The sequence below is a fragment of the Equus caballus genome, chromosome 10 (assembly GCF_041296265.1).
Source record: "Equus caballus isolate H_3958 breed thoroughbred chromosome 10, TB-T2T, whole genome shotgun sequence".
Classification (NCBI taxonomy): domain Eukaryota; kingdom Metazoa; phylum Chordata; class Mammalia; order Perissodactyla; family Equidae; genus Equus; species Equus caballus.
Window position 1 is genome coordinate 72,860,940 of NC_091693.1, and position 12,254 is coordinate 72,873,193.

Genomic DNA, 12,254 nt, shown 5'->3' on the forward strand with positions numbered 1-12,254 from the left:
CGGGCTGCGGACTTGGCCCCGCTCTTCAAGCCAGCTCTAGTGGCGTCCCATCTAAAGTAGAGGAAGATGGGCACAGATATTAGCTCAGTGACAGTCTAACTCAATCAAAAAGAGGAAGATTGGCGACAGATGTTAGCTCAGGGCCGATCTTCCTCACACACACAAATTTTTAAAAAATCCTTCATCTGCAATTTCACCATTCATATTTGTATATCACAGGGCAAACGGCGATGAACAGTGAGGATCTACCTAGAAGTAATACCTATTCTTTGGGATGCGGACCAGGCAGGAGTGGTTTTAGGTTAGCCACAGTATTTTAACTGCACTAGCAGGTGTTCATTGGGATTCTTGCTCTTCTAACATTAATCCTCGTGATCTGATTTTTAGTAATATCCAAAATAAAGGAAATCTACTCGCATCTGCTCATGAATTCATTTGTATAGAGTCTATATTCAAAATGGGCATTAAGTCAATGTGAAAGAGGAAAGGAAAGGAGAAATAAACAAAAGATTTAATCTAGTTTTTTGCCTTTTTTCTTAGGCTTGAAGAGAATTACATTGTATGTGAAGGAGTTTGCTTACCCCGGTGCATCCTGTATGCACATTATTTAGATTTCTGCAGGAAAGAGAAATTGGAGCCAGCCTGCGCAGCCACCTTTGGGAAGGTAAATGACACATAGTGGCTATGCTACCTTACAACTGAAGTCAAGTCAGGTAGACAGTATGGAAACAAATTCATCTGAGAAATGCATCTGAGTTTTCTCACAGAATAGTAAGAAGTTTGTTTCGTGAGCATAAATGAATCTCTTAAGGGCTGTATTTGGAATTACCTTATGTTTTACCTTGACCTACTGTATGTGTTGAATATTAGAACCCCAGCTATCAGAAGAGCTAATGTGACCTTCAGGGAAGCTCCATTCAAGCAGTGACATTTCCCTGCAAAGAGGGATACATAGAGTATGGTATGACCTGTTTTGAGAAGGAAAATTAAGTGCAGATGACAAGTATTTGGTTAATGCAATTGGTGATTATGTTTATTATTTAACTAGTCCAAGTATATGAGTTTCTAATAGATTTTTATTCTATTATCTGAATCGTTCTCCTAATTCTCCATTTCGCTCAGTGTGTTTACAACCGAAACACCAAGACATTGTGAGGGGATTGGTTAAATTTGTCTCATTGAAAAACATTCCTTTCTACCCAACCTGTGTGGTTAGGATGGGACTCTAAAGAACTGACATCACTATATTTGCATACGTTGATCTCATTTTGAGAATCAGGAAACAATATCAGTCTCTTGGGACAGTCTTGTTCTTTGAGATTCTTGTCATGCTTTATTGTCTAAGAACTTGGGATATCCCAGAAAAACTGCAGGAAGCTTGGGTCTCAAACATTGCATCTCATGTAAACTGAAATCCAAATTCTAACCTGTAGAGGGACTCATTGTCCAGAAAATAGTGAATACTATGGTCCAGCTTCTCAGTTTTTTGAAATAAAACAATATATTAATTTATTTTGAAAACCTATCTGTTTACAGGAGACAGTGTGATTGGTGCACGGTAATCCGGTGGTTTAGGTTCCAGCCTAGACTGTGGCTGATTTGTTGTGAGACCTTCTGAAAAGCACTTAACCTCTTTCAAAACTCAGTTCACTCGTTCTATAAAATGAGGAGGTTGGATAAGACAACTTCTGATGTCCATTTTAGCATTGCTACTTTATGTCTACCTTATGGCAGTAATTCTTAACTGTTTGGGGAGTCATGAAACACCTTGAGAATGTGATAAAAAAACTACAGAACCAGGGGCCAGCCCAGTGGCATAGTGGTTAGGTTCACACACTCTGCTTTGGTGGCCTGGGGTTCGCCAGTTTGGATCCTGGGCACAGACCTAAACACCACTTATCAAGCCATGCTGTGGCAGCGTCCCACGTACAAAATAGAGGAAGGTTGGCACAGATGTTAGCTCAGGGACAATCTTCCTCACCGAAAAAAGGGAGAAAACTACAAAACCAGTCCCTAAGAAATTAACACATATGTGAAGTTTGCCGTGGAGCCCATAGGAGATCACCTATGAATCTCCTATGATCCAACTTAAAACCCCTGTTTCACGTAGAAGATGTTGTTGATCTTTAATCAGATGCTACTTTTAGCAAATTTAGAGAAAGAAACATAGAAAAGTTTTAAAACACTGCTGTGGAGATCCACCGAGGCAGGGGAAGTTTCATGTGCCCTTTCGGGGTGAAGACAGATATTTAATTATGAGAAAATCTCTGGATAGAATTAGTATAACGAAACTCAAATCTTGCAACTAAGTACATGAAGTATAATTGCTTTGTTAGTCACACCAAGCAAAAACAGGTATTGGCATGATCTGCTTTGCAAATTGAAACAAGGATAGTAGAAAAATCTCATCTAAAAGGTACCTCTCCGCCTCTGCTGATGTATTATTGCTTATCAAGATGTGTATGGTATTACTTTTCCGAGACTAAATATTTACTCGAAGTTCAGCATTTACTTTCTAGAATTAATTAGTTATGCATGGCTTGCAGTAGAAACACACACTTTCTAAAGACTAAAGTAATTGCCTTTCTTTTTAGACAATTCGCCAGAAATTTCCCCTCTTAACGACACGGCGGCTTGGAACAAGAGGCCATTCAAAGTAAGACACTTCGATGGGCACATATCAGATCTGTACACAAGATACCTTGTACATGAGGATTGACACAATGCAAAATAAGTACTGCTTTATCAGTGAATAGGGTAGAACTGAGTATTCTCTTCTTGGTGAAGCCGACTGTTGCCAACTGTAAGCACTAAAAAGAAAAATAAGTGGATTTTAGAATAATGTTTAAAAAGCGAAGTTTACACAGAAAAATCATAGTACATTATTTTTCCTGATGAAATAATTTCAAATAATCATTTTAATAGTCTTAAAGCCACTGCTAACGGCACTAGTGTCATGAAATGAAATGTACATGGCTAAATATGTGACTACATGGAATTCACAACACTCCCAAAGGGCAAAGCCAAAGCCAGGGGTGGAAGCAAGGTTCTGATTCTTCCTCTGGTTTCCTTTCTCTGATAATAATTCCTTAATATCCTCTTCTTTTCCCTTCAAGACAAATGACATACACAAATGACCTCTTTAGTCATCTCTAAATGTAAATATAAACGTAAACTAAGCTGTCACGTATTCCCTCTCTTGGTAACTTTAGCTTTTCTTTTCTCTTGTGGCGATCTCTGTAGAAACCCCAGGTACAGATTCTTGTTCATCCATTATTTCCTCTGTCCACTACGTTTCCAGTTTTTCCTTTCCTTCTGCCTACAAACATATGGAGATCTCTTTTATGTTGATAAAAATAAAATCATCTCAAAACTGCTCTACTCTTCAAGATTGCTCTCTTACTTTCCTTCTCTGCTATTTCTTGAAGGAGTAGCTGCTGATCACATGCCTCTGTCCTGGTCCATTTTTTCACCTGGGCAAAAACTCAATGGTTCATTTTTACTCTTACTCATCTTTCTTGGCACCTATTTCACTTTTGAACCTGCTGATGATGTCCTCTTAAAATAAATAAATACATAAAACTTCCCCTGTGGCTTCTCTGTCACAGCACTGCCAGGTCCCTTTCTCTCTTGTATAGCTCATTTTCTAGCTTGTCCAGTGTCCCCTCATGCCCTAGCAACGAGTTCAGCACGGTCCAGTGAAATATAATGCAACCATATATTTAGTTAAAAAATTTCTAGAAGCCACATTAAAAAAGTTAAAAGGAACAGGTGAAATTGATTTTAATATTTTTTATTTAACCCAAAATATCCAAAACATAGCTTACCATGTAATCAAAATAAAAATTGTTAATGAGATATTTTACGTTCTTTTTTTCCTAATAAGTTTGTGAGAGCTAGTCTGCATTTTACACTTACAAAACATCTCAACTTAAGACTAGTCACTTTTCAAGTGGTCAATAGTCACATGTGACTAATGGCAGCCCTATTGTCTAGTGTCTGTTAGTCACTTACCAGAAAATAGGTCCCACTTTTGGAATTCTTTTGAATCTGTCTCTCTGCATTCTCACATTCATAACCCGGCCTTGAGTCTGTCTTCCAGTTTTTCAATACAGTTTTTTCCAAATCGACCTAACTAAAGTTGAGATTCAATCATACCTCTCACATGCTCAGAAACTTTCACTGGCTCATAATTTCTGCTATTAGAGACAAACTTTTCTCACCTTGGCATTCAAGGTCCATTATGACTTAGTCCAAACCCATTTTCCTGTCTTATCATCTACTTCTCACTTCTCAGCATGTAGCCTATGCTGTCAGGAAATTGTTGCCCAGTATCCACTGCTTTGCCTTCAACTGTCACTCTTGTTTATGCTGTCTTCCTCCATTGAAAATGACTTTTCCTCTAGAGGTCTGTTGAAATCTTATCCATTTCAAAGAATGTCCCACGCACTTCTTCTTCTTCTGAATCTTTTCTTAGCCTTCTAATCGTAGGCTCTTTGCACCCACACAGCAAGTTGTTGGTACCTATCTTAATGGGCAATTAGCTTGTCTCCTCCCCTCCACAGATAGTGACTATTTTGAGGATAGAGACTGTCTCATTCATATTCATATCCTTTCTGTTGTCCGATACATAATAAATTATCAATTAGTATTTATTTAATTGATTCCAATTAATGTTAACAGTGTTGTGGCCTGAGGAAGAAGAAATGAAATGCCAGATTGCAAAAGACAAAACTGGCCCTTTCCTTTGAACCAAGTCAGCTGTTTTTTCAAAGTTGACTCAGTTTAACTGGCTGATTTCTGTTGAATTTGATTCCTACCGAACTGTGTAGGGAGAGGAAAGATCAGATAGTGTTTGAAGTAGGTAGATAGTAGAAAAAGAGGCAAAGCAATGCAGAGAAATGCCTTTCACAGGATCTACAAGAGGGCAGGCAGACAGGCTGCAGAGAAAGTCAATTAATCCTAGAAGGAGCCTTTAGGCTTAGGGATGAATCATTAACCCTGTCCTTTGTGACACAGTGAGGCTCCAGTGTTTAGCTTTATGTAGCAATATGTGGCGACTTTAGGCAATCTGTTTGATATCTAAAAGCAGATGTGCCCAAAAGCAAAGTGCTAACAGTGTGAATGTTTTTCTACCTTACTGATACACCATTTGCTTTTTATAACTTGCCTATTATATTTTAGGTATTTTGATATCATGAGGAAAAACAAATTTCCCATACGTAAACTAAGTATGTTGAAAGATATGGCAAAATGTAGAATTTGTGTATCTTGTAATTAGTAATATTTTGATGCAATTATTCTTAGCCAGGTAGTTTTCCTGTCTTTACTTCCAAAAAATATCCTTAGATTTTCATCTTGGAACATAGAATATCAAAAGGCAGCATTGCCTAGTGGTTAGGAGCATGAAGTTTAAAGTCGGACAATCTAAAGTCTAATGCCATACTTCCATATATAGCTGAATGACAGTAGGTGAATTATTCAGCTTTTCATCAGTAAAATGGGTATACGATATCTCTCACAAGTTTGTTGTGAAAATTAAATGAAATAAAGTATAGGAATGGATGGATAAATTAATATGCTTTCAATTTCATTATCCTTAATAATGTGAAATTAATCACTCAATGCATCCAAAAATCAGCAATGCAATTAAAAGTTATTATTTATTGATCACGCACACACGCACTCTTTAATCCTTACAATGACTAGACAAGATTGGAATGACTGTTCTAAAAATGAGGAAGCTGCAGTTCAAAGATTATTGACTGGACCCAGTCCACACAGACACCATAAAATAACAATATTGACATTTAAATCAAGGTTCATCTGGCTCTGAAGTTTGTGTTTTGTCAACCAGTAAAGCCTACTTCTTTCAGTCATATCAACAAAACAATTGCTTAATTGAATGTTTGATTTTTTGAAATATAAATTTTTTTCTGTTGTAAAAGTTTAAAAATTTATTAATATATTAGATTCTTCTTCAAAGAGCTAACAACATTTTCTCAAGCCTTCATCATAAGGCATCTCCAATTACTTTATATTTATTTAGATATGTTTATGTTTTTTTTTTTTAAAGATTGGCACCTGAGCTAACAACTGTTGCCAGTCTTCTTTTTTTTTTTTTCTGCTTTTCTCCCCAAATTCCCCCAGTACGTAGTTGTATATTCTAGTTGTGGGCCCTTCTAGTTGTGGCATGTGGGATGCCGCCTCAGTGTGGCCTGACAAGCAATGCCATGTCCGCGGCCAGGATCTGAACGGGCAAAACACTGGGCTGCCAAAGCAGAACGTGCGAACTTAACCAGTCGGACACGGGGCTGGCCCCTTATGTTTTGTATAAAAGCAAATTTGTCGCACAAACACAATTTTGGTTTCTGTTTTTAATTTTTGCCCTAAACATTTCTCTATGTTGGTATATTATCTTCACAATCAACATATCTAATGGCTGTTTAATGTTTCAAAAGTTCATATTTTATGAAGAATATTTTTATGTCTACAGAAATATGAACAATTGATGAAACATAGAAATATAAATGAAGAAGTAAGCATATTTTGGAGAAACAGGAATTCATAATTTCTCTCAATTTTACTAGAATTTTGCAAAACTTATTTTATTGTCACAGTGTTTAGTATAGTGCCCTAAATGTACTATCACTAAATACTGATTGAATTATTTCAAAAATATAAATAGGGGCTGGCCATGGCCTAATGGTTAAATTCAGCATGCTCTACTTCAGTGGCCTGGGTTCAGTTCCCAGATGCAGACCTATGCCACTATTTATTGACCATGCTTTGGTGGCAACCCACATACAAAATAGAGGAAGAATGGCACAGATGTTAGCTCAGGGCAAATCTTCCTCAGCAAAATAAAAATAAAAATAAATAAATTTTGTGTTAATTTATTTCAATTTCTATGGATTGCATATTAAAGTATATTAATATTATGAAACTGATGATGGTTATTTAAACAAAAGAAGTTCTCAATTTTTGCCAAATTCTCATAGAATAGCTAGACTATGTCCAATCATTTCATTTGGGTCTTTCAGATGGAATTTGTTTTAAATCAAGATTAACTCAAAAGATTCTTCTGCTTTCTGGGCACAAGACAGCACAACTGTTTCTAGAACTGCCCTTAGATGCCTTTGGGGTTCATGGAACAACGTCACTCTTCAAATTTTACTGTTCCATGTATGAAATACAAAAGTCTGGGAAACAGCGACCTATGTGACAAAGAGACAGTGAGTAGAGTCTAAAAAATAGGAGTGAATTCTGTATCTATTTTCAAGTTCTGTTTCTCTAAGTCCTGCCATAATTGGGTAATAAATGGGCAGTCCTCTCAACTCACCTTTGTGCAGCTGTTACTTCTTTCCCTCATCAAAAAGTGAAAGATGAAAAAAGCTTAACTTTCATAATAAAAATATCATAAAATGAGCCAAAAATTTATTCAACTAAAAGGGAGAGAGAAAATATTTAAAACAAACAGATACAGTCCATTAAAAACAACAGCAACAACAAAAATCAAATGGACAGAATCACTGCGTAGGGCCAGATATCACCCATTGTCAAAATTAGAAACAATTAAAAATGGAATAATTTGTTTCCAGTGGGACGTCCGGTGTTCTACAGAGGGAGCCATTGCTGTCGATAGTTATAGAAAAAGATCTTTAAAGATTAACACTTGGGGTCAGTCAGAGATTCTCACCCAAGAGCATCTAACCTAAGCGTCTTTTGGGACAAAGCCAGTCAATTCGCAGGGGCATTAGCAGCTCAGCTCTCCATCCCTTCCCTCACTCTTACCATCCCCTCCCTGCCAAGAAAACCAACAACCCCAATGGCAAATTCTGCACCTTCTCAATACCAACACAAAGACTGTCTTCACTTTTGTGGTTTTTTTCCTTCTCTTTGATTAACCACCAGTGCCAAATATATACACCTGATTCTTTTTCCTGTGAAATACTTTTAAATTTCGATTTTGAATAAATAAAAATGAAACAAAATTCTATAGGTACAAAGAGTATCTAATGAAAAGTAATTCTTGCATATTTTATATTATGAATGTATTATATCAGGAATAATCAATCCACTCATATATATATTGATGCATGAAGCATGGTGCTAAAGAGTTTTTGAGATGCAAAGAATAGCAAGAGTACGTGCTATCAAAATACTTTCACTATTAATATTCATTTATTTAATAAGCATTTTGCTGAGCGTCCTGGTGCTGACTAGACCCCATGGATACAATGGTGAGCAAAAAGAGCCTGTATCCCACCATTGCTCAGGATAGCTTAGCATGGTAAGGGAGAACACAGTTGAGCCCACCCCGTAGATTTTATGCACATGGTAAACTGTTTAATTTGGAGTTACATTTTAATTTCTTGTAGACTTTGATCAGTTGAATCTTGGTTTTCAGACATGATGGACAAAAGCTATTATCTTATTTATTAGTAGTGATTTAGTGAGTTAATAAAACTGATATGGCAGCTGCTCTTATCATAGTAAGTTATTGCAAGTCCCTGAACAGCTTAATCCCATCATTTCCTTATCACTTATCATTTGGGTAGTGTAAACTAACCTCAGGGCTACTAGCTCAGTGGGAACATATGTTTCAGGAATTCTATATAAAGACTGAAATGGAAAAGAAGAAATATAAATGCAGGTATAAATTGATCAGCAAATGAAGAAAAGTAGTAAATATTAGACACAAGTGTAAATATTTTAGTAGTAAAAAAAAGAGGCAATAATTTCATTCATCCTATTAAAAATGTCTTATATTTTATACCATGTTCACTTTAAAATGTGGACATAAACATTAACTAATAATTGTTTATTCCACAAATGCAAATGATATCTGTCACTTGATATAAGTCGAAGGACAGTGATGCTAATGAATGAACACAAGTTTGTTCAATAATCACAAAGATTGTGATATCATGCAAATATTTTCTTAGAGAAATTAGCTAAGCATACCCAGAATTTTTAAGCATTTATCATATATCTTTTTAAATAAAAATCATAAAGGGAGAAAGAACTGTGAAGTGTTTGGGAATCTTTATTCAGAGTAACCTACAGGATAGGCATCAGGCAGTGGTATATAAGTTAAAACAACTAGTTATCCCACAGTGAAGCAAATCTCCCTTTTTCTACAACATGCACCAGCATATGTTCTTGTTATGTTTGATTGTTTCTGGCAAATATTTCCTAGCAAGACTTATTTTAGGTAAATATATTAACAACGAAACAATGCTATAAAATATTGCAAGTGAAAAATCCATGTATACTTTGCATGAAATTACTCTCTCCAGTTTTATGAGGTTTATCTTTAGCTGTTAGGAAGAGAGCTGCTCGTTTACTATCTCTTCTGTGTTCTCAAAGACACTAGATTATCCCTCAGATGATAACATGTACCTAGTCAGGCTAAAAGGAAGATTAGAGGGGAAAGATTATTGTATTGGTTCCAGAAGAAACTGGATATGAAATGTGCTAAAGCATCACAGTAGTCATTACAAAATCTTGAGATGTATATTCCTGGCAACAGTCTTTCTACCTAAATACACTGATTTTATGCCCTTTATGTACATTGTTTAGGTAAACAGCTTTTGTTCAACCCCAAGATTTTACTGGTAACCTGGAAATGCACAGTGCTAGGTGACAGTTATTGAAAACTATTGACTTTAAGAGAATTTGTGTTTTATCAGTTTCCAAATTCCTAGCAGGATGCATTGACTCATCCAATAGGTGAGGATTTTTCTTTGCCGTAATTTCTAAGCGGGACTGCAATGAAGGAAATGATACATTTCCCTTCCTCTAAATCTTATAGTTTAGCAGAGGAAGTAAGCCATGTATACCCATACCGATGGTACAATGTATAAAGCTACATGGGATAAATGACCAAGAGGGTGTTCAAAGGACAAAGAGATTAGTTTTGCCTGAGAGACCAGGCAAAGCTTCACGTGTTAAAGCTATGCTTCAAAGTATGGGTAAGAAATGAGGCCACGAAGGAAGGAGAGCATTCCCAATGGGCAGGTCAACAAAGTAAAGGCACCAAAACGGGAAAGCACAAGTTATTTACGGAGAGGAAGTAATTCTGATGATAATAGCTAGGTTTATGCGGTACTTGTGGTAGGGCTGAAGGAGTTAGTGGACTTCATTATGCCATATTAGACAAGAGATTCTTTACTCTCTACCAAGGTTAAAATTGTGCTGATATATTTAAGTATATGATACTATATGCATGACCTTTATTGATAAATTCCTGTTTGTAAAGTTTTTTCGTTATGACACATTGTTATTTTTAACTTTTTTCATGTTATTAATTTATTCAACAGATGTGTATTGATTTCCTCCTATAGGAAGCTTACATTCTAGAAGGAGTCTTTGCTTATATATGGAACGTCAAATATGAAACATCCAGATCAATAGTGTAGGTCTTAATGATTCTTGTTAGTTATCAACGCTTAATATGATTCATGTTGATCTAGAAGAGGGCGTGTGTATGCTGAGTGCAAGCGTATTCGAACTATGTTTCACTTAAGAATTTCCAATTATAAATAAAATTGAGGTATAAAATTATATATATATATCTTTTACATCTTGAGTATGGAGGCAACATGGGCTTTTGAAGCAAAGAGTGTTCTATGGAGCTATGGATTTGAATTTTGTCTTCAAATCCATAACCTTCTCACATAACCTTTTCAAACAAATCACGTAATCTTTTTGAACCTCTTCTTTGAAATGGGGAGAACACTTTATGTGCAGGCTGCTGTGGAAACTTGAGATGAAGCATAAATAAAGCTCTTTGCATGTAATAGGTGCTTAATAAATGGCAATTATTTCTATTATTACCTATCACCTGCTTTAATTTTAGCACATATTAATTTAGTACTGCAATTCTTTCTTTGCATGCCTTTGTCCCTCACAAGACTGTCAACTCCTCCCCTTCTGCCTCTCTGAATCCTCAGCACCTAGCACACAGTAAGCACTGAATATGTGTTTGAAGAAAAGAGAGTCCACTCTTTCACTGGTTCTCTATCAGCCAGCACATTTACTACATTGTATTGCTGGAAAACATTCAGCTGTATCAACATATCTCAATTATGAGGCATTGCTGATGAGAAAAGGACATGCTGTTTCTCATTTGTAGAGCAGCATGTAGCTGACCAAGTCACCTTCCTCGCATGTTAGTGTGTGTCTGGATTCACAGTATCGTTTACATTTGACCTATGAATAAAATGCATACATTACTTTAAAAGGACCTTTTTTTGGTAGGTACAAAATCTTGACTCTGAAGGTAATTAGACAGGTTAAATACTTCTATTTTTAAAGATATCCTGCCCTAATGATTGGAAGGGGGGGGCAAAATAATGCATTCATTTTATAAAAATAAGGAAGAAATGGATTGTGCGATGAAAATATCTTTTCCTCAAAAGACCTAAGTAAGAAAAAAAATAACATATCCATATTAGTCAGTACTTTTTGGGTCCTAAAGGATGTTGCAATTTTTAAAAAATGTGATCATCAGGCAATTTTAAAAAATGGAAGTAAATTGTGCCTCAGTGCTGGTCACTGTGCTCACTGTTCCAGGACTGGCAGGTGGGCCAGCTCAGGAAGCCATAGAGTGGGGCGGAATTCAGAATCACATATGTTCCTGCCTGAGTTTCCGTGTCTGTTTCTTCATCATTGCATTGACATCTAGCACAGTGGTCAGGACACACTATGTACTCCAATATTTGTTGAATTCATGGTCATGCTTTCGACTTATCTTAGGATTTTTGTCTACTGCCTGTGAAGGCAATGTATTTTCTTCTCAGTCTGCATGGCAAACCACTTTACCACAGTATAATAATATTTACATGATGAAAAAAGGATTATAGATGAGAAGCAAGAAGATCAAAATTATAATGAAAGAATATTGTCGACTTTTAAAGCAATGCTTAACATATATTGCTTCAGCAAGCGGCTAAAATATAGTTATTTAAACTATAGTGTCCACAGAGCAAACAGCAAGCTTTGCAAAAGAATATGAAATTACAATATATTTCCATTGTAACAGATCCCTTTGTTCTCAGATATCACTTGCTTTCTTCTAACATAAAAATATTTCCTTGATTATCTTAGTTCTAAAATCTAATAAAGGAAATATACTTATTTCACACTCATAGTTTTATAAACTAATTCTAATATGCTTGGCTGAATATCATCTAAATCTGCACATTTGTTCATGGTTTTTAGGTATTTCCTTATCTATTTCTATTAGT

General features: G+C 36.0%; 1 protein-coding gene across 1 annotated transcript in view; it reads left to right on the plus strand.

The window, feature by feature from the left end:
* The window catches only part of RFX6 (regulatory factor X6), a 59,188-nt gene that overhangs the window by 3,347 nt on the left and 43,587 nt on the right, over positions 1-12,254 (plus strand). Inside the window, exons 3-4 of the mRNA XM_023651571.2 lie at positions 541-664; positions 2,595-2,656. Coding sequence (XP_023507339.2) covers positions 541-664; positions 2,595-2,656 — 186 coding nt within the window. The remainder of the gene's footprint in view (positions 1-540; positions 665-2,594; positions 2,657-12,254) is intronic.